General features: G+C 40.4%; 1 protein-coding gene across 2 annotated transcripts; it reads right to left on the minus strand.

The window, feature by feature from the left end:
- Positions 1 to 265: 265 nt before the first annotated feature.
- On the minus strand, positions 266 to 21,873 carry ap5m1 (adaptor related protein complex 5 subunit mu 1). Of its 2 annotated transcripts, none has more exons than XM_078407176.1 (8): positions 21,704 to 21,873; positions 15,193 to 15,856; positions 13,813 to 14,040; positions 12,468 to 12,604; positions 7,725 to 7,810; positions 6,477 to 6,604; positions 3,248 to 3,344; positions 266 to 547 (listed from the first exon to the last, which is right to left on the minus strand). In XM_078407176.1, exons 1-8 carry the CDS (start codon positions 21,769 to 21,771, stop codon positions 465 to 467), a joined length of 1,491 nt encoding a protein of 496 aa, XP_078263302.1. In that variant the 5' UTR covers positions 21,772 to 21,873; the 3' UTR covers positions 266 to 464. The 2 variants fall into 2 exon arrangements, with proteins under 2 accessions (XP_078263302.1, XP_078263303.1); XM_078407177.1 differs by lacking the exon at positions 266 to 547 and adding an exon at positions 3,605 to 3,722 and having other exon boundaries at positions 3,243 to 3,344.
- Positions 21,874 to 21,968: the final 95 nt, after the last annotated feature.

Genomic DNA, 21,968 nt, shown 5'->3' on the forward strand with positions numbered 1-21,968 from the left:
TGTGGGAGGGGGAGGGGAGAGAGGGTGCTGCGCCAATGCAGGAGAGGTTTGGGCCCAACGGGTCCACTTGGTCTAGTAAATGATTAATACTCTGTCAATATTAGTGCATTAATCTTGGTCACTCATTCAAAATGCTGGAGAATCATTCAGAACTATATCTCAGCAAGGGGTTAATGTTTTTGGGAGATACGTATCAGTGAAATCTCAAAGATTCATAGCTCATCAGGTTTGTAATAAACTGTATCGCTCTCTCAGAATCTGTTTTCCATATTTTATTAATCAAAATATTTACAATATATATGACAAACAAACTTCATCACTGGTAGTTTCCCCATTTTGTACACTTTAAAACAGATCAGGTTCTGGAGCACAATTAAACCACTACCCACTGATGTATTAAACATCTATAATAAAACTGAATGTACATTTTGAATCTTTTGTCCATGTGTTTACTCCAAATTGCATCAGGATGGCAAGGATCTGTTGGCTATGGGTGCATCACCTTCAGAGTTCCAGATGTAATACTCAGAAGAAAGCAGCTCCTTTGCTAAAAAGTTAAATAATTAATCAGTTAGTGGAGTGTGTATGGTGTTCAGTAGCAACAGTAAACATCCAGCAAAAGTAATTGTTGATCTATAGAAAAATGACAACTTTGAAATAATACAAAAAATAGAATTTCTGAATTTGCAATGAGTCAATTGCTAACATAATATTTACACCCATTCCTTCCCTCCTCCCATTGCATAGAAAGATATTAAAGCTTTAATGCACCAGATTCAGGAATAGCTTCTTCCCCACGATTATCAATCTATTTAATGGTCCTTCCATAAACAAAGGTTACAGTCCCGATCTCCCAATCTACCTCATTATGGTCTATGCACTTTTTTCAATCTGTTCTTTCTTTAAGCGGTAGCACTGCACTCTGGTTATTGCTCCCTTTGCACTGCCCGTTATACTTGTGTATCGCTAGATTGTAGTCGTGTAGAATATGAGATGATCAGATAGCACACAAAGCTTTTCACTGTAATCTCAATACACGTGGTAAAATAATGCATTTTCTCCCACATACGAAAGAAGTGTGGGTTTGTAAGTTAATTGGCCTCTGTAAATTGCCCCTAGTGTGTAGGGACTGTATGAGAAAGTGGAATAACAGGACTAGTGTGTTCACTAGTTAGCATAGATTCAGTGGGCCGAAAGGCCAGTTTCCATGCTATATCTGAACTAAGACACTGACGAACTAGATAGGTTTCGGAAAGGTTTAACATCGGGATGAGAGGGGAGTGTGAAGATTAATAATTCTAAAATGATTAGGTAATAGTAAAGACACATAGATGTGATGGTTTAAATCAGGTAATTGAAAGACACGGTAGAAATACATTGTGAGATGGTGAATGGCTCAGTCAATGTATTTTGTCCTTCACAGTGTTGCCTTTCAGATTACTGCAGGCAAGACTGACAGCTGCAGGATATATCCACTTTGGTTAAAAGAAAATCCAAACTATCAGCCCATAATTCTCCACCACCACCCAGACCTCTTCACAGGAATGAAAACTGCCACCTGCTCTCTGGACCCCATCCCCTCCAGCTTTGTCAAGGCCTGCCTTCCTGCTCTCTCTCCACTTATCACTGCAACAATAAACTCCTCCCTGTCCACTGGCATCGTCCCGCCATCCCTCAAAATCGCTGCTGTCACCCCTATTCTGAAAAAACCTGGACTCAACCCTGACACCCCAAACAACTTCAGGCCAATCTCCAACCTACCCTTTCTGTCCAAAGTTTTGGAACTCGCTGTAGCTTCTCAACTCAAACATCACCTCTCTATCAATAACCTGTATGAAACAGTCCAATCTGGATTCCGCTCCAACCACAGTACTGAAACTGCACTCCTCAAAATCACCAACGACCTTTTCCTCTCCTCTGACGCTGGCAACCTCAACATTCTCATCGTACTCGACCTCAGCGCCGCCTTTGACACCATAAATCACTCCATCCTCCTCACCCGACTTGAAACCACCTTTAACATCACCGGCACAGCTCTATCCTGGATCAAATCATACCTCTCCGACAGGCACCAGTTCATCTCCATTAATAACTGCAAATCCCCCACCGCTCCCCTCCCCCAAGGTGTCCCCCAAGGTTCAGTTCTCAGCCCCCTCCTCTTCATCCTGTACCTGTTCCCCCTTGGTCAATTAATCCGCCGTCATGGTCTCAAGTTCCACTGCTATGCCGATGATATCCAGCTCCTCATCTCCACCAAGTCAATCTCCACCACCACACACCCTACCCTGACAAACTGCATCACTGAAATAAAATCTTGGCTTCAATTCAATTTCCTCAAACTCAACTGCAACAAATCTGAAATCATCATCATTGGTCCAAAAACGCTCACCAAATCCACCCACAACTTCACCCTCAATATTGATGGTTTCCCAGTATCCACCTCCCCTCACATCCGGAATCTTGGAATCATCTTTGATCAAACCCTCTCCTTCGACAAACATATCAAACACATCACCAAGACAGCCTTCTTCCACCTCAAAAACATCGCCCGTCTCCGTCCATCCCTCTCCTCCACAGCTGCAGAAACCCTCATCCACGCCTTCATCACCTCCCGTCTGGACTACTGCAACAGCCTCCTCTATGGTTCACCCTCAAAAATCATCAATAAACTCCAATACATCCAGAACTCCGCTGCCCGTCTACTCACCCACTCCCCGACCCGTGACCATATCACCCCCGTCCTTTACAAGCTCCACTGGCTCCCCATCCCCCAGAGAATCCAGTACAAAATCCTCCTCATGACCTACAAAGCCCTCCATAACCTGGCCCCATCCTACCTGACTGACCTCCTTCACAGACACACTCCAACCCGTAACCTCCGCTCTGCTGCTGCTAACCTCCTGTCCCCCCCCATCCGGACCAAACTCAGATCCTGGGGGGACAGGGCTTTCTCCATCGCTGCTCCCACACTCTGGAACTCACTACCCCAAACTGTCAGAGACTCCTCCTCACTCACCACATTCAAAACATCACTGAAGTCTCACCTGTTCAGCACTGCCTTCAATCACTGACCGTCACCTCACCTTCTTTTTCCTTTTCTGTTCATTTACTTATTTATCTATTTATTTTATTTTCTATGTTTTAGTAAACCCTGTAAAGCGTCTTTGAATGTTTAGAAAAGCGCTATATAAATGTAATGCATTATTATTATTATTATTATTATAAAAAGAACATTACTCAAGCTTACAGGTGATAATTTTAGGTTTTGCTGAAGAGTATACTTGCACTGAATGTTGGTCCACATAGCAACCGCTCAGGGTATAATCTGGGATGCGAAAGTAGAGCTGGGTGGATAATAAAAAAATAAAAAAATTGAAAGATTAATTAGCAGTTTCAGAACGTTTTATTATCTCGACACTGAAAAACCTGAATATTCCCAATATTTAGTTTGCTTTCCACGTCCCCTAAAATAGTTGCAATGATTTTCTCATGTAAATAGTCTTCTGTAATGGATCAAATGATTCCATCATTAGAATGGAAAGAATTAACTCATCTAAGTTTCATGTTGGTAGATGAGTTAGATATAAAGCATTTAAAGTCTTACGGAGGCTATAATGCTCTTCTTGGTATCCTTCAGGAAATCAGCTGATTCATCTACTGAGATGAAACATATTCCTGATTTCAAACCAACTTCTGGGGCAATTCATTGGGTCAGGCAGCATCTGTGGAGAGAAATGGACAGACGACGTTTTGGGTGAAGACGTTCTAGTTGAGTTACTTCAGCATTTGGGTTTGTTTAAAACTAACCATGTTTTTTAAAAAAAAATTTAAAATATTTTATTTTTGAAAAGCATATGTACAGATAGAAATAAAAGACAAATTTGTTACAAAGTTCTTACATAGCTTCAATTTTTAAATTTTTAAAGAGAGAAAATAAAAAATAAAGAAGAAAGAAAAAAAAACTTATAAACTATTGGGAAGAGAGAATAATAAAAATTTAAAAAAAGGTATAACTGTAAAAATTAAAGGGGGTAGATCCGGGAGACAATAACCACAGTTGTACATCCAACCCTAAACTCAAGTTTCAACTTTTAATTTAAATTTTTAATTTTAGTCCTGTGTCAAACCCATTTACTTTTCTAAAAATTCAATAAATGGAGACCATATTTTAAAAAATAAATCAGGTTTGTCAATTAAGGCAAATCTTATTTTTTCCAAATGCAGGGTCTCTGTCATTTCCGTAGTCCACATTTTAATTGTGAGGGTTATTGGTTTTTTCCAAAATTTAAGTATTAATTTTTTCGCAGTTATTAAACTGTAATCAAGAAAATGTACCCGACTTGTTGTAAAGTTTGTAGTATGTTCTGATAATCCTAATATAATTAATTTTGGATCCATATCCAATTGGTTATCGATAACTTTAGAAACTATTTAAAAAATATCCAACCAGAAATTTTGCATTTTTATACAAGTTACGAAAACATGAGTTAAATTAGCTTCTTGAAATTGACATTTATCACAAATAGGAGAGATACTAGAAAAAATCCTATTTAATTTCGTCTTCGAATAATGTAATCTATGTATTATTTTAAATTGTATTAAGGAATGTCTAGTATTTAATGAACATTGGTGTATATGTTGTAAACTTTCATCCCATATATCTTGCATTATAAGTTGGTTCAGTTCGTCCTCCCATGCTCATCTATATGATTCTGATGACGGAATGTCAGTATCTAAGAGAGTATTATAAATAAAGGATATTAATTTATTTGAATTATAATGTCGATTCAGGCATACATCAAGAGTTTCTGGACCTCTAAATTTATATTCTTGCATGTGTAATTTTACATAATCTCTAAGTTGTAAATATCTAAAATCATTATTAACATGTAATCCGTACTTCTGCTGTAAATCCTGAAAAGAAAGAAAAGTTCCCTTATGATAAAGGTCTCCCACCCTTTTAATTCCATAACTTTTCCATTGAGCAAATCCTCTATCTAAAACAGACGGTTTAAAAGAAGGATTATTCGCAATAGGGAGGAAAGCAGATAATTTACTCAGTTTTAAAGTAAGTTTTAATTGTTTCCAGGTACGGATAACACTGTGTATAATCGGATTACCTCCATATGTTTTTTTATTTAAATTTATTGGAGCTAAGAGGATCGCACCAATGTCAAATGGTAAACAATCCTCTTTCTCCATCTTTAACCAATCTGGTTGTTGATCAGTGTCATCCAACCAGCAGGTTATATTTTTAATATTAACCGCCCAGTAATAAAATAAGAAGTTAGGTAAGGCAATTCCTCCATTAGTTTTAGACTTACATGTTTTAAGATGCCTCACCAACAATTCTTTTTCCATTATGTTGCATTATCCCCTGCACTGAATTTATAATTTATCTTCAAAAACCGTTAAATTTTGAAATATGGAGGCTTTTAAAACAAAAAAGCACCTTCCGAGAAGGAAACATATACGTTTAAACTCAGTAGTCTGAAGTCCTAACAAAGAATACTGCAGTCTATCTTGTTCAAAATAAAAAACAGAGATGCTGGTAATCTGAAGTAAAAGCAGAAAATAGAGGCCATTCAGCATTAGTGAGTTTTTATTTCAGGACTGGGACCCCTCATTTTCTTTCTTTCCCTATTCTGTCAAGTTAGTTTTCACTGCAGAGACGGCAAAGTTGTGTTCAGTAGCTTCCTTCCCATACTCTCTGATGTTGAAAACTATTTTTTTTTCTTTCTTTCCCAGTTCAAATGAAAGGTTTTGGTTCTTAAACACTAGTTCTATTCCTATTTCCCCACAGATTGTGACTGACCCGCTGATTATTTTCAACATTTTCTGTTTTCATTATATTTGAGCTCTACTTTGAACTTTAAGACCTCAAAAATGCTTGCTGTATTATTTGATCATCTAATTTCTTCGTTTTTTTAAAGGTTGGAGTACCTTTAAAAAAATTCAAAATATCACAAATGTAGCATTTCAAATAATTTATTTATTATTTTTCAGTTTTTACACATCCTTCTTTATCATTCCTTAGATTGAGCAAAGGCGGAGAACAACAATCAGGATATAAAATGTGGACGTCAAAGATAATTGAATGATTGTGTTGAGTATTCAACATGCTATTTGAGTTACAGACGTCTCTATTTCTGATGCTATTAGTCTACCTAAAGCAATCTACAAAACTATGAATAATTAAATATTAATTAGCTATACTAGGTCAAAGTTTACTGAGATAGATAATTAATATTTAATTACTCATAATTTTGTAGATTGCCTTAGATAGACTAATAGTATCAGAATTTTTTAAAAAATCAATCAGAAATCAAAACTTTTGACTGAAGTATAGCTTGCGAAAGTGATGCAGGAATCAAAGCAATATCAGTGCATTCCTTGCTAATTTACACATTTCCATTTCTTTCTCTGGAAGCTCTAAATAAACAAAGCTGAAAATGGAAAGGTTCATGTTTACCCACCTTAACATACGCTGTGAGTCCAGTGCAGAATGGATCGTTCGGCTGCACAGAGTGGTTTGTGGCACCAATCCCAGGGAACATTACTGTGCCAGTTAGTGACACTTCCAACGACTTTGGGAATTTCTGACCTTAACACAGAGTAAAACAAAGTCCAAACAACATCAATTGCATTCAATAAAGCTTTCCATATTTTGTATATTATTATTTGGGCATGTATTCTTAAGGATTCGCCATGAGTCCTTTCTTATAATTTCTATTTGAATGTGATATAATTGATTTGAAAAATATAATATGGTGTCAATTCTGGGCAACAACTCTAATAGCCATAGAAGCTTCAATTTTCCATAAGATTTGTTTGTCTGCAAGATCAAAATTAAAAATGAGTAATATAATTTTTTTCTGGAGCCGTTAAAACTATAACGCAGTATCATTATTCTGCACTCTGGCATTTTTCTCTTTGCTCTTCCTATTGTACTTGTGTATGGCTTGATTGGATTCATGTATTAATTACATGATTTAATTGGATAGCACTTAAACAAAAGCTTTTCACTGTATCTCATGACAATAATAAACCAATAGCAAATACCAATAAATTAACAAAAACTGAAAATGGTTGAAAGCAGGACAGGCAATATCTGTGGAGATAGAAACACTCAAAAATAAAATTGAGCTGACACATTAGACCTGTTTCTCTTTCGACATGTGCTGAATTTGTACTACCTGCTGAATGTTTCCAGCATTCCCGCTTTGTGTTCCAGATTTTTGGCATCTGCATTTTTTGTAATTTTCACTCTCTGGTCAGGTTTTTCCAGTTGAATAATCCAATACAAAAAGCAAAATAATTTAGGTTTATCAAATTGATATGGTGTTTGCAATTATTTATAAAAAGAAGTCTGACTGCCAACATGTGTGCAAATCAATTTACTTGCTGAAGCAAGCTAACGGGCATGGAATTGGAGCAAGGATTGGATGTTTTACGAATAAATACAATGCTTGTATCCATAATGAAGCAGTTGAATAGATTAAGTTTAGTTTCTCTTTGCAATGCCAACTATGAAAAGCAGAGTGACATTGATCCCAACCCCTTTACTTAAAAAGAGAACTAACATACACGATTAAATGCAAGGTTCATTTACCTACTACGAAGACTAATTCTTGTTGGAAATAACTCTGGTTAGATAAGTTATTAAAGAAATGTAGTTTATTTTGAATCAAGTCTAAGTGAAATAGAACAGTTTGCACACTAACCAATGATCCAAACCAGTAAGCTTTTCTCTCGTGCCACCTCCAGCTGCCCGTGGCTCACCTTACATTCAGTGTGTACAATTGGACCCCTGTCAAGAAATGGAGACTAGGATGAACAGATACAACTTAAAATACATGGAGATCATATATTTTTTCTTCATTTCAAACTTTGGGAATTTTGTTTGACTTCCTTTAGGATTCATCTATTTACATTTAGCAACAAAACCCAAGAAAACAAGACGAGAAGGCCACCCGGCCCGTCAAGCCTGCCCTGCCTTTCAATATGATCATGGATGAATTGTCTCAGGCCTCATTCCCCCTTCTGTGCTGGTTCCCCACAGCTGAAAATTCCTGATCTTTCAAAAGTACACCGACCACCTCTTTTAATATTCCCATAACCTAGCTTCCACAAGCAACAGGGGTTGAAAATTCCAGAGATTCGCCACCCTCTGAAAGAAGAAATTCCTGTGCAAGTTGGCTTTAAATGGTCACTCCTTTATCTTGCGACTGGGCCCTTCATTCAAGATTCTCCCTTTCATGGAAACATCTGCACATCAACATTATGTTCAGGATCATGCATGTTTCAATAAGATCACCCTCATTCCTCCAAACACCACAGAATACAGATCCAATTTCTTTAGCTGCTCACGATAGGGCAACTCTCACATTTCAGGAATAAGCCTAGTGAATCTCTTTAGAACCTCCAATGATAAATACAAACTGCATTTGCCAATAATACAATACATTAATAATTAGTATCACTTGGTAACCAGACCATGGTTCAAAGGTGCAAATGTTCAAAAGTACAAAATCAAAGAACATTGCATTTATGGGCCTGTCACGATACATCAAGTAAGAATATCATTGTTCTGATGCTGGTACAGGTGACAATTAAATAATCCTGACTTTTGAGGAATTGTTACAAGTTCTTCCATATTATTTGAAACTAATACTCATCAGATGTCTTTGAGGAACATAAAGAACTGCAAATGCTGAAACCTTGAGCAAAACACAAAATGCTGGAGAAATTCAGCATTTGTGGAGGGAATGGACAGATGATGCTTTGGGTCGTGACCCTTGAGATATTTGCAGTTCGCTCCACAGTGAACATTGGTGGAAAGAATTGATTTAACTTCTTAAACTTCCTTGTACCCCATTAGTAATTCTCCAGTCTTCCCTTTTAATGGTCCAACTCTTACCTTTGATACCTTTTTAAATATCCAGAGAAGCCCTAGGTAGTATGACACTTGGCAAATCTGACAGAATTGTGCACATGAACACAATTGAAACAAACAAGTTAAATAAAGCCCAAAACCACCAGCAACGTTTTTATGGTCCGTTATTTTTTTTCTAATGCTCATGTGCTGTGGGTGAAATGACACATTGCTGCATAAGTATTTATGCTGTGTGTAATTTATATCAGTAATGTATCACAAAGACTTCATGATAACAAAATATGAAGTCATACTTTGAATGACAAAAAACACTCAAAATATAGATTGAAGGGCTTCAAATATTAAAATTAATGCAATTACTGCAATCACCAGGTAAGAAAACGTAGGGACTGAGAAAGAGCTGTTGTTATATTTTTGTAAATATGGTCCTGAATTTAGAGGAGGCACAGTGGGGCAGCTGGTAGAGCTGCGCCTCACAGCACCCGACATCGGTCTTGGTTCGAAGAAAACAAGACCTCTTGCCTAAACGTTTACCAACCAATGGCCTTGACATCCACCCATCATGAAATGTTTTGAGAGGTTAGTTATGGAACACATTAAATCCAGTCTACCCAGCGGCCTTAACCCACTGCATTTCACCTACCGCCACAACAGGTCCACAGATGATGCCATCGCCCTAGCCCTACACTCATCCCTAGAACACCTGGACGAGACACCTACGACAGCTACAGCTCTGCCTTTAAAACCTTTATACCATCCAAGCTTATCACCAAACTCGCGGGTCTTGGTGTCAGCACTCACCTCTCCAACAAACCCCAACAGTGAGGATAGGGGACAAATCATCCTCTATGATAATCCTCAACACTGGTGCTCTGCAAGGATCCATGCTCAGCCCCCTTTACTCCTTGTACACCCACAACTGTGCAGCCATGTACAAATCTAATTCAATTTTCAAATTTGCAGATGACACCACCATTGTGGACCGGATATCAAATAATGATGAGACGGAGTATAAGAAGGAGATAGAGAACCTAGTGTCCTGGTGCTGAGACAACAACCTTTCTCTCAAAGTCAGAAAGACAAAGAGATAGCGATCGACTTCAGGAAGTGAAGCGGTACACAAACCTCTGTTTGCATTGAAGGTGCCGAAGTAGAGACAGTTAAAAACTTCAAATTCCTAGGAGTCAATATCACCAAAAACTTCTCTTGGACCACCCATATTGAAGCAATGACTAAGAAAGCACACCAACTTCCTTAGAAGGCTTAGGAAGTTCAGCATGTTCCCTACAACACTCACCACTCCTACAGATGCACCATAGAAAGCATTTTATCAGGATGCATCACAGCCTGGTTTGGGAACAGCTCCATCCAAGACAGCAAGAAATTGCAGCGAATTGTGGACGCAGTCCAGACCATCGCACAATAGTCAATTTGACCAACCTCCCTTCTATAGGCAAGGCCAGCAGCATAATCAGGGATGTCACATCCTAGCCACCCCCTCTTCTCCCCTCCTCTCACATTGGGCAAAAGGTAGAGAAGTGTGAAAATGCACTCCTCCAGATTCAGGGACAGTTTCTTAGCAGCTGTTATCAGGCAACTGAATCATCCTACCACGACCAGTGAGCAGTGATGAACTACTATCTACCTCTTTGTTGACCCTCGGACTTTCGTTGATTGGACTTTGCTGGCTTTGCCTTGCACTAAACATTGTTCCCTTATCATGTATCTATACACTGTAAATGGCTCGACTGTAATCATGCATTGTCTTTCTGCTGACTGGATAGCACACGACAAAAGCTTTTCACTGTACCTCCGTACATGTGTCAATAAACTAAACTGAACAGTTTACTCAATCCTGATTTTGGGAGATTGTCTGTGTGAAGTTTGCATATTCTGCCTGTGACCACGTGGGTTTCCTCTAGGTGCTCCGGTTTCCTTCCACTTCCCAAAAACGTGCGAGTTTGTAGGTTAACTGACCACTGTAATATTGCTCCTACTATGTAAGGAGTGGATGAGAATATGGGATATCATAGAACTAGTATGAATGAGTGATCGCTTGTCAGCGTGGCCTTGAGCCGAAGGGCCAGATTCCACACTGTATCTCTGAACCAAAACTAAATGTAAATGCCTTGTAGGACTGACAATGTAATGTTTTTGGAATGTAACTTCTCAAATGTATAGTTATCATAACATTCACATCATTAACAGTAGTGGTATTTTCTTTAAATCGTGTGTACAAAATGAATCTATGATCACACTGCACAGAGGACAATAGATTAAGAGAATTCAATTGTCACGGTTGAAAAGTCCTCCAAATAATTTAGCTCTAATAGAATCAATATTGAAATGTAAAGATAGTTATTAAAACTGTTTTAACGGTTTGAATGTGAACCAATATTACAAATGTAACTGGTATCTCTAAATGTCAGGTTTGTTTGCAGTAGCTGTAACTACCTATTTAAATTACCAAAGAAAATCCCTTTAACAAACAGTCCACGGGATCAGTCTGTATAGAGTGCCCAGAGAGGTAAATTCACACTGATCAAAGGCAACTTGCTAAGAAAACAGATTCAGGGACTTATATTGTGCCACAGATGAAAAAAAAATTAAGTCGTAGTTGAAATTTCAGAATGTCATTAAGGAACAATTAATATCTATTCAACTGCAATTATATTCTAGTTTCTGTAATAGATTTCAAGAGCAAATATATATTTTTCTACATCTGCCACTTGAGAAGATGGTCCTCTTTTGCAAAGTATTCTTGCTTAGCCTTCCAAACTCTCCGCAGCACAGAATTTAATTCACTCACCACACACTATCCCATTTAAAAGCATTTCATCCATCACCAGTTTGCCAACCTCTGACACTAATTAAAAGTACTGAAAGCAAACCAATGAAATAATACGATTCACACTGAACTGGTAATTTAATACATCATTTGACTACTTGCCCCATGCCTCAATTTTGCAAGTTATAGTGTTTTCAATTTCCGAACTAAACATTCATTGGCATAGCATTAACGTACGTTAGAGATGTCGCTTGGAAACAGGCCTTTCGGCCTAATGGTCCACATCGATCACCCGTTTACACTGGCTCTTTGTTATCCCACTTTTGTATCCATTCCCTGCACACTGGGGGCAATTTACAGAGGCCAATTAACCAACAAACCTTTGGTATGTGGGAGGAAACCAGAGCACCAGGAGGAAATTAATACAATCAGAGGGAGAACGGGCAAACGCTATACAAGGAGCAATTAAGGCCAGGATCGAACCCATATCTCTGGCGCTATGAGGCAGCAGGTCTACCAGGTGCACCACTGTGCTGCCTTTAAGCTTCTCTTAAGTCATTGGGCTGTGGGAACCCACCCATGGAAGACGGAACCCCGGACGATCAAACAAGACAACGCTGAAGACGTTGATGGAGCCAAAAGAGGAGCTTGCCAGCTGTATGGAGGACAGAGATGTGTGGTGCGTCCATCACCGTGTCCGTCGGAAACCAGCACCACTGCGTCGCTAATGTTTTCAACGATTTTAATTCATTAAAATTTTAATTAAGTTACTCCCTCCATTACCTGTTGTAGAAAGGAATGTGGGCTTCACAATACTCAAATCCATTTTTGACACTTTCGTGGAGTTTCAGATTTACTGCAATCTTTAATTGCTGCTCCTCTTCCATTTGATAGAAACCAAGAATTGGAGGGATTGGCGCCTGCAAACAAGGCAAGAGTATTCAACTATTCAAGCCTCTAATTTTACCAACCCACTTCATTCATATCTGATCTCTTCTGCTTTACTTGGTGTTGATATATGTCTTATAAATAAAAAGATGATCTAATTTCAAACAATTCCACTATGGGGTAAACCTTAAGACAAAAAGCTATTAGTGTAATCAATAACTTTTAAAAGCATTTCAGTCTATCTGACAGGCTTGGCTTGTATCCACTGGAGTCCAAACGAGCGAGAGGCAACTTGATTGGATATGGAGAGGTTCTTTGCCCTTTGGGAGAATCTAAATCTAATGATCGCCTGATCACCGGGGGCGGGATAGGGCGCTAGATCAGATCAACCATGACTATATTGAAAAGTGGAATTATCTAAAGGAGCTGATGGGCATGTCACAAATTCTGGGTCAACATCGTGACTTGGAAATTCAATTGCAGAATCTATTTATTTTCAGCTTCATGTGATTGAAAATCAATATTTTTTTTGAAGAGAAAATCTATCAATTCAATGAAGTCCAAGTAGCCCTGATTTAAGCTCCAATTTAGAATTAGGGACTAGGGCAAGATGAAGCGGAAAGGATTATGTCTTGGACACAAACCAGGTTTGACAGAAACCAATCCTGCCTGGCTATTCTAACTATAGCACGTCCATTTTTCAGTTCAAATCGATAATCCTACATATACACACTTCTTATTCTGCAAAAAAGGAGAGTTAAAACAAGTCCACAATCAAAATATGCAAATGGCTAAACAAAAGGGCACTGACCAAAATACAGTAAGCACAGAGACTGAGGATTCATAATTGGCAATAATATATTGATCAGTTGGTTGAGGGCCTTAGAGCACAAGAGTATTTCTACACTTTTAAATGTTTGAGCAAAGTTATGTGCACAAGCAGATTGGTTTTTGTATACCAATGCATCCAAAAGCCAAGAGCTCGGATTATAAGGCACTCCTTTTCACAACTAACACAACTGGCAGCCAATGACACCGATTTAACAGTGAGTGCAAGTGCTAAGTCAGGTCTGACACCAAGATTATAAATCAAAACTAGTAAACAACACAAAGCAAACTAAAAACAATTTTAATGAAAATGTGTGTTTAGTTACACAAATCTTTTAACAAGAAAATGCATAATTTGAATCAAAATTCACATACACTTGTTTGGAGTTTAATAAGTAAAATGTATACTAACTTGGGAGGTATAGCAGCAGAGCTTAAACACATCCAATGGTGGTGTGAAGGGAAACTTGTATGGTCCATTGAACAATGAATCATCCATATCATCAATGCTATTAAAAGTAAGGATCGTGGAGTCAACAGCACTAACGCAAGGATGCACCAAAATATCCTGGAGAGGAGATCCATTGATGGGCAAATTTAAGCTCACAGTAACAGTAGGCATTATTCCTTCCAGATCACACTAAATTGGAACAAATGCAGCAAGTTAGGAATAGAACTATTTAACAAAATGAGAAACAAGTTATTATTAAATAATGAAAGCATAAATACCAGACAGTCTGCTGCAAGGTCTACTAAGCTGTACGCTCACAAGACAAATGAATTGATAATAGTGCTTCGGCTACTAAGTGCAACTGCTACTGTTATAAGCAGGCGCACAGCTTTGCATAAATCTTCAGTTCATTCACTGGTTTTGGTCAAGAAATCAATTTTGGCCTGAAGTACATCTCCGTCTGTCTGTCTTCATAATAAACCATTGAATCTTTTACATTCACTTGATAAAAAGGACTTCATTTTGCATCTCAGAAAGATAGTATCTCTGAAAATACAGCAGTTCATTTGTGCCATCTTTGGTTATAGGCTCATGTCCTGTGGTGGGACTTGAATCTATCATATTGATACTCTGAAGTAAAATGCTGTTGCTAAGCAGAATTTTCTCATATTACGCGTGACGCAAATGATCCCCAACAGTTTGATGCCGGTTTTGGAATCTTGAGGGAAAACTCAAAGTGCTGGAGGAATTAGCGGGTCAGGCAGCATCTGTGGAGGAAATGGACAGAAGACATTTCGGGCTGGGACCCTTCTCACCTGTCCATTCCCTCCACAGATGCTGCCTGGCTCGCTGAGTTCCTCCAGCATCTGTTTTTTTGTCTACCAATTGGATGTCCCCTTGTACATTATAAGATTTTAGTTTGAGAGATACAGCACGAAAACAGGCTCATCAGCCCACCGGGTTTATGCCGACCATGGATCACCATTCATACTAGTTCTATGTTATCCCATTTTCTCACCCACTCTCTGCACATCTAGGGCAATTTACAGTGCGAGGCAGCAGCTCTACCAGCTGCGTCACTGTGCCACCAATACAATCAGTATTGTTCATAAAAAGTAAACATAAACCCAAATCTCAATGATATGCCTTATCATTTAATTAGGCTTCAGCGAAGTGAGAAATTTACAGCAATAAGAATATCAAAAACAAATAAAAGTAATAATCCATAGACATACAACTTCAGTGTTAAAATTGTAAACTTTTTAGAAAAACCAACACACCTTCTTTGTTTGTGTTGGGGGTGTGATGTCTAAACAGAGTATGTACATATACCGTACTAACCTTGCATGTTACGGTTCCATACTCTTGCCATACATCAATCACGTCTTTCTTGCCGTACTGCATTGACCGAATTTGTTCAGTGATGGAGACATTAACCTGAGGCTTCCCCTTGTATGAACCAGGCTTCCAAGCTGGTTGTTTCTGTGTCGGCACCAACGAGACTGAATTCTGAGGACCATGGCTCCCAGAGAGGGTTTGCATCAATCCAAAATCAGTGTCCGTTGGAGTGCCCAGTGGACAGGCATGCATTAGCATGGCAGGGAGCTGAGCCAACTTGGTAGCCATTTCTGATTCATTTCTTTGTGACAAATTTAGAAAGGCCATCAACCCCGTGAGCAATGCAAACGCAGCAGAAATCCCACAGAGATTTATCAATGGTGGGTGGGGACTCAGAGTTTGTTCGACTAAAGGAAGGCAAGCAAACAGGACTGCATTTTGTGTCATTACAAGGATGGGCCAAAGAATGCCATCTCCAAAGGTAATTTCATAAACGGATGTTTTATTTATTTTGCAACAGCTATCTCTGTGTTCCACAAAGTTCTTGTCCAGGTCAGTCATACCAAGTTCACATAACAGTGCACTAAGAAAGATTCTGTCCTCCGGCACTTCTGTATAGCTTTTCCCATTGAAAATTCTTGCTCTTTTTTCAACTGTTGGATATTGTCTATAAAAAAAGCATGCTTTCTTTTAATAATACCACTGAATGATTACTTCTAATCTAATAATGAATAAGATACAAATAAAATACAACAATAATACAAAATGTGTTTTTGCTATATATGTGCAATATAGTTTGCTTATCAATTAAGAATATAATTTACATCTTATTTTTATTTTTATCTACTTTCATCCTGAAGGCAGAAATTTTACTGTTTTTAACATCAATTGAACAGGCCCTTTAACACCAGTAATAATGGTGGTTGGAATCTAATGAAAATGCCCAGATTTCACTCACACAAATGAGGAGGTGGCCATTTGAGCAATTGTTCAGGATAATTCTCTGTGGACCAATTTAGTCACTCATTTACTCACTCCATCCCCATGGTCATGCAAACTTATTTCCCTTAAGTACCTACCCCTCTCTTCTTCCATGTGAACCTACAAATCCCCCACCCAGATTCCCCCACCCAGATTCCCCCCCCCTCCTTCTGCTCCCCTGGACTCACCCATTTCTTCCCTTCTAACTATATTCCCTTCTGTGGTTTAACAATTTGCACCCTCTTCTATCCTTATCTCACACCTTTTGTCTTTTAATCTCTGGTCTTTGTCTAACCATCTGCCTTTCAAAAATTCCCCTCACTTCTATCCATCTATCACTTGCCAGGATTTGTCCTGCCTGTTCTCGCTTCCAGCTTTGTTCATCCACTGTCCCAAAAGGGTACCTACCCATGATCTACAGAGATTCTGCCTGACCCGCTGAGTTACTCCAGTACTTTGTAGAGTGATAGTCATAGAGCATGGAAACAAGTTCTTCAGCCCAACTCGACCATGGTGTCCCATCTACATTAGTCCCAGTTGCCCGGCGTTTGGCTCAGAACTCTCTAAACCTTTCAGATTTAGATTTAGAGATACAGCGCAGAAACAGGCCCTTCGGCCCACTGGGTCCGCGCCGCCCATCGATCCCCGCACACTAACACTATCCTACACCCACTAGGGACAATTTTTACATTTACCAAGCCAATTCACCTACAAACCTGCACGTCTTTGGAGTGTGGGAGGAAACCGAAGATCTCGGAGAAAACCCACGCAGGTCACGGGGAGAACGTACAAACTCCGTACAGACGGCGCCCGTAGTCAGGATCGAACCTGAGTCTCCGGCGCTGCATTCGCTGTAAGGCAGCAAATCCTATCTATGTACCTGCCCAAATGTCTGAGGCACACCATTAGTCACTGGCCTTCGGTCCAAAAAACAACCTTCCATCATTACCCTCGGTTTCCTTCCATTAAGTTAATTCTCTATTCACTGGGCTAACTCTCTTTGGATCCCATGCAATCTAATCTTCTCGAGCAGCCTACCATGACTAACCTTATCAAATGTCTTGCTGAAGTCCATACAGATAACGTCTACGGCTTTGCCCTCATCAACCTTTTTGGTTACTTCTTCAAATAACTCAGATTTATATGACATGATCTCCCCTGTACAAAACCATGCTGACTAAACCAAATCAGCCCGTTTATCTAAACGCATATATATCTCATCCTGCAGGATACTCCCGCAGTAATCTACCTACCACAGGCTTTTCCTTGCGGGCGTTCTTAATTAAAGGCACAACATTAGCTAATCTCCAGTTTTCCGGCACCTTGCCCATGACTAATGATGATGTCATGTTCAGCCAGCATCTTGTGTCTTCCTTTTTTATTGCTTGTTTTTTTTCCCTCACTTGCAGGCAGTGAGTCCCTACAACTGCAGTGTGTAAAAAGTTAAACCTCAGATCACCTGGATCTTTTGTACAACTCCTTAAATATGTTCCCTTGCCCTTGTACCATCAGCTAAGGCGAGCAGTTGCTCTTTGCCTACATTATCTAAACAATTGGTTATACTGCTTGCCTCCATTCAATCCCTCCTCAATCTCCTTTGCCTCGGTGAGTACAACCTCAAATTTGTGTAGATAGGCTAGATGGTCAGAACCTTTTCCTCAGGGTTGAAATGTCAAAGACTAGAGGCCATAGCTTTCAGGTTTTAGGGGCTAAGTTTAAAGGAGATGTGCAGGGCAATTTTCTTTTGGACACAGAGTGTGTGAATGCCTGGAACACTCTGCCAGGGCTGGTGGCCGAGACAGATAAGAGTGATGTTTAAGAGGCTTTTAGACACGCACATGGATATGCTGGGAATGAAGGGAAATGGATCATGTGTAGTCAGATGATATTAGTTTAACTTGACTTTATGTTTGGCACAGACATTGCGGGCCACACGTCTTGTTCCTGTGCTGTACAGTTCTATGTTCTAAACCTTGCATGTAAAATCATTCTAATCGGGGCCCTCCACTGCATTCTCCCGGTCTTTCACTTCCTTTTTTAAAAATATATGGTGAGCAGAATTGCATGAGAGAAACAGAGAGGGAAATATGCAGGGGTTTAGAGATAGGTATTAGGAGAAAGGAGACAGAGATGGGTGGTAATGAAGAAAGCTGGAAGGAAACAGGTCCACAAAAAGGTATGAGCGCGTGCATACCTATGCGGTAAAGTATGTTCTCCAATCTGTCCTGTGAATTGTGGTGCGCCTCAGGGTTCGGTGCTGGGCCCGTTTGTCATACAAAGTAGGTGCCGGAGTAGGCCATTTGGCCCTCCGGGCCAGCACCAGTATTCAACATGATCATGGCTGATCATCCAGAATCAGTACCCTGTTCCTGCTTTTTCCCCATGTCCCTTGTTTCCGTTAGCTCTAACAGCTATATCCAACTCTCTGTGGCAGAGAATTCCACAGATTCACAACTCTGGGTGAAAAAGGTTTTCCTCATCTCAGTCCTAAAAGGCCGACCCCTTATTCTTAAACTGTGACCCCTGGTTCCGGACTCCCCCAACATGGGGACCATTTTTCCTGCATCTAGCCTGTCCAATCCCTTAAGAATTTTATACGTTTCTATAAGATCCCCTCCCATCCTTCTAAATTCCAGTGAATACAAGCCCAGTCGATCCTTTCTTTCATCATATGTCAGTTCCACAATCCTGGGAATTAACCTGGTGAGCCTACGCTGCACTCCCTCAAATTAGGAGATCAAAACTGCATACAATACTCCAGGTGCAGTCTCACTGGGGCCCTGTACAACTGCAGTAGGACCTCCTTGCTCCTATACTCAAATCCTCTCGCTAGGAAGGCCAACATGTCATTTGCTTTCTTCACTGCCTGCTGTACCTGCATGCTTACTTGCAGTAACTAATGTACAAGCACACCCAGGTCTCCTTGCACCTCCCCTTTTCCTAATCTGACACCATTCAAATAAATTGACGCCTTGTTCTTGTTAATCTCACATTTATCCACATTATACTGCATCTTCCATGCATCTGCCCACTCACCCAACCTATCCAAATCACCCAGCAGCCTCAACATCCTCCTCAAAGCTCACACTGCCACCCAGCTTTGTGTCATCTGCAAACTTGGAGATGTTACATTTAATTCCTTCGTCTAAATCGTTAATAGATATTGTAAATAACTGGGGTCCTAGCACTGAGCCATTCAGCACCCCACTAGTCACTGCCTACCATTCTGAAAAAGGCCCGTTAATTCCTACTCTTTGCTTCCTGTCTGCCAACCAGTTCTCTATCCATGTCAATACCCTTTCCCCAATACCATGTGCTCTAATTTTGCACACTAATCTCTTGTGTGGGACCTTGTCAAAGGCTTTTTGAAAGTCCAGATATACCACATCCACTGCCTCTCCCTTATCCATTCTACTTGTTACATCCTCAAAACATTCCAGATTAGTCAAGCATGATTTCCCCCTTCATAAATCCATGCTGACTTTGACCGATCCTGTCACTGCCTTCCAAATGCACTGCTACTACATCTTCAATAATCAACTGAAGCATCTTCCCCACTACCGATGTCAGGCTCACTGGTCTATAATTCCCTGTTTTCTCTCTCCCTCCTTTCTTAAAAAGTGGGGTTATATTAGCTACCCTCCAGTCCACAGGAACTAATCCAGTCTCTCGAAAATGATCACCAATGCATTTACGATTTCCAGGGCGTCATCTATATCAATGATTTGGATGAGAACATACATAGCAAGATTAGCAAGTTTGTTGATGATACAAAAGTGGGTGGTTTTGCAGATAGTGAAGATGGTTGTGAAAAATTGCAGAAGGATCTTGATCGATTGGCCATGTGGGCTGAGGAATGGTTGATGGAATTTAACACAGAAAAATGTGAGGTGTTGCAATTTGGGACGTCTAACATGGGCAGGAACTACACAGTACATGGCAGGGCTCTGGGGGGTGTTGTAGAGCAGAGGAATCAAGGAGTGCAGATGCATAGTTCCTTGAAGGTCGAGTTGCAGGCAGATCAGGTGGTCAAAAAGGCTTTTGGCACATTGGCCTTCATCAGTCAGAGTAAAGAAGTTAGGAGGTCATGTTACAGTTGTATTTGACATCGGTGAGACCGCATTTGGAGTATTGTGTTCAGTTCTGGGAACAATGTTATAGGAAAGATGTTGTCAAACTGGAAAGGTACAGATAACATTTACATAGAAAACATAGAAAATAGGTACAGGAGGCCATTCGGCCCTTCGAGCCAGCATCGCCATTCATTATGATCATGGCTGATCATCCCCAATCAATAACCCGTGCCTGCCTTCTCCCCATATCCTTTGATTCCACTAGCCCCTAGAGCTCTATCTAACTCTTAAATCCATCCAGTGATTTGGCTTCCACTGCCCTTTGCGGCAGAGAATTCCACAAATTCACAACTCTGTAGCCCCTGGTTCTGGATGACTGTGGCCCCTGGTTCTGGAATTACGAGGATATTGCCAGGACTTGAGGATCTGAGATATAGGGAGAGGTTGAGTAGGCTGGGACTCTATTCCCTGGAGTCCAAGAGGATGCAGGATGATCTTGTAGAGGCGTATAACATAATGAGAGGAACAGATCGGGTAGATGTCTCTTGCCCAGAGAAGGTGGATTGAGGACCAGAGGACATAAGTTTAGGGTGAAGGGGAAAAGATTTAATAGGAATCTGAGGAGTACATTTTTCACACAAAGGGTGGTGGGTGTATGGAACAAGCTGGCAGAGGCATTTGAGGTTGTGACTATCCCAACGTTTAAGAAACAGTTTTACAAGCACATGGATAGGACAGGTTTGGAGGGATTTGGACAGGCAGGCAGGTGGGATTAGTGTAGCTGGGACATGCTGGGACAGTGTGGGTATGTTGGGCCAAGGGGCCTGTTTCCACCCCCTAATCACTCTAATCATCTTGGCCTTTCGGATCAAGAACTTGCTCTGTCCAGTCTGCATGTTAGCTGGTGCGGAAGAGCTAATCCAAGGGAAACCACACGCGACTTTTGTTTCCCTTTTACGTTAATTGCCATTCTCACATTCTGTTTGGGTCTTATTTCCCCTTTTACTTCCCTTTTCAGCATTGTATAATTGAATTCACCTGCGTGTATCATACGTCCTCTCTATATCCTTAACATCCAAGAAAGTCAACATTTAAATCATTCTGTATCAATGCGAGTTGCCTGCTTTTTAGTCAGTTGTAGGAAGAAAATTCTGCACTCCGCCAGTTCCTATTTTCTATTCCTACCATCAAATTCAAACGGCTGTGCTGTTTGGCGCTAGGGGGGGATATGGATCATGGGCAGGGAGATCAGTTCATCTTGGCATCATGTTCGGCATATACATTATAGGCCAACGGGCCTGTTCCTATAAAAACAGTGAACTGCAGATGCTGGTTAGTACACGAAAGGATACAAAGTACTGGAAAAACTCAGCAGGACCGGCAGCATCTCAGCAGAACATGTATCGGTGGCATTTCTGGTCGGGTCCCTTCACTGTTTTTGTGCTACAGTGTGTCATTACCTGGAGAACTTGACAGTTGGCGCTTCTCCCCTCTCCAGCCCCAACAGCCAAAATGCTCGGACACTCATTTCTTTTCCTCAAACTCAGTTGTTGTGAGAACAGATGGAGGACGTGCGGGTAAAAGGCGAGGAGCGGCGACCAAGCGCTGGTTGGTGAAACCCCTCACGCTGGGGCGGCGGATCAAAGGGCGCGCAGGCGCGCTGTCGTTCCGCGGCCTCGGTGTGCGCACGCGCGACGTTGCCCCGCGGCCTCGGTGTGCGCATGC

This window comes from Rhinoraja longicauda, chromosome 10, assembly GCF_053455715.1.
Source record: "Rhinoraja longicauda isolate Sanriku21f chromosome 10, sRhiLon1.1, whole genome shotgun sequence".
In the NCBI taxonomy this organism is placed as follows: Eukaryota; Metazoa; Chordata; class Chondrichthyes; order Rajiformes; family Arhynchobatidae; genus Rhinoraja; species Rhinoraja longicauda.

Coding starts and splice junctions, on each gene's coding strand:
- ap5m1 (XM_078407176.1), bottom strand. CDS start 21,771: ATGAGTGTCCGAGCATTTTGGCTGTTGGGGCTGGAGAGGGGAGAAGCG. Junction 12,605..13,812: donor TCTGCTGCTATACCTCCCAA/GTTAGTATACAT, acceptor CCTTGTTTGCAG/GCGCCAATCCCTCCAATTCT. Junction 7,811..12,467: donor CACATTCCTTTCTACAACAG/GTAATGGAGGGA, acceptor ATTTCTTGACAG/GGGTCCAATTGTACACACTG.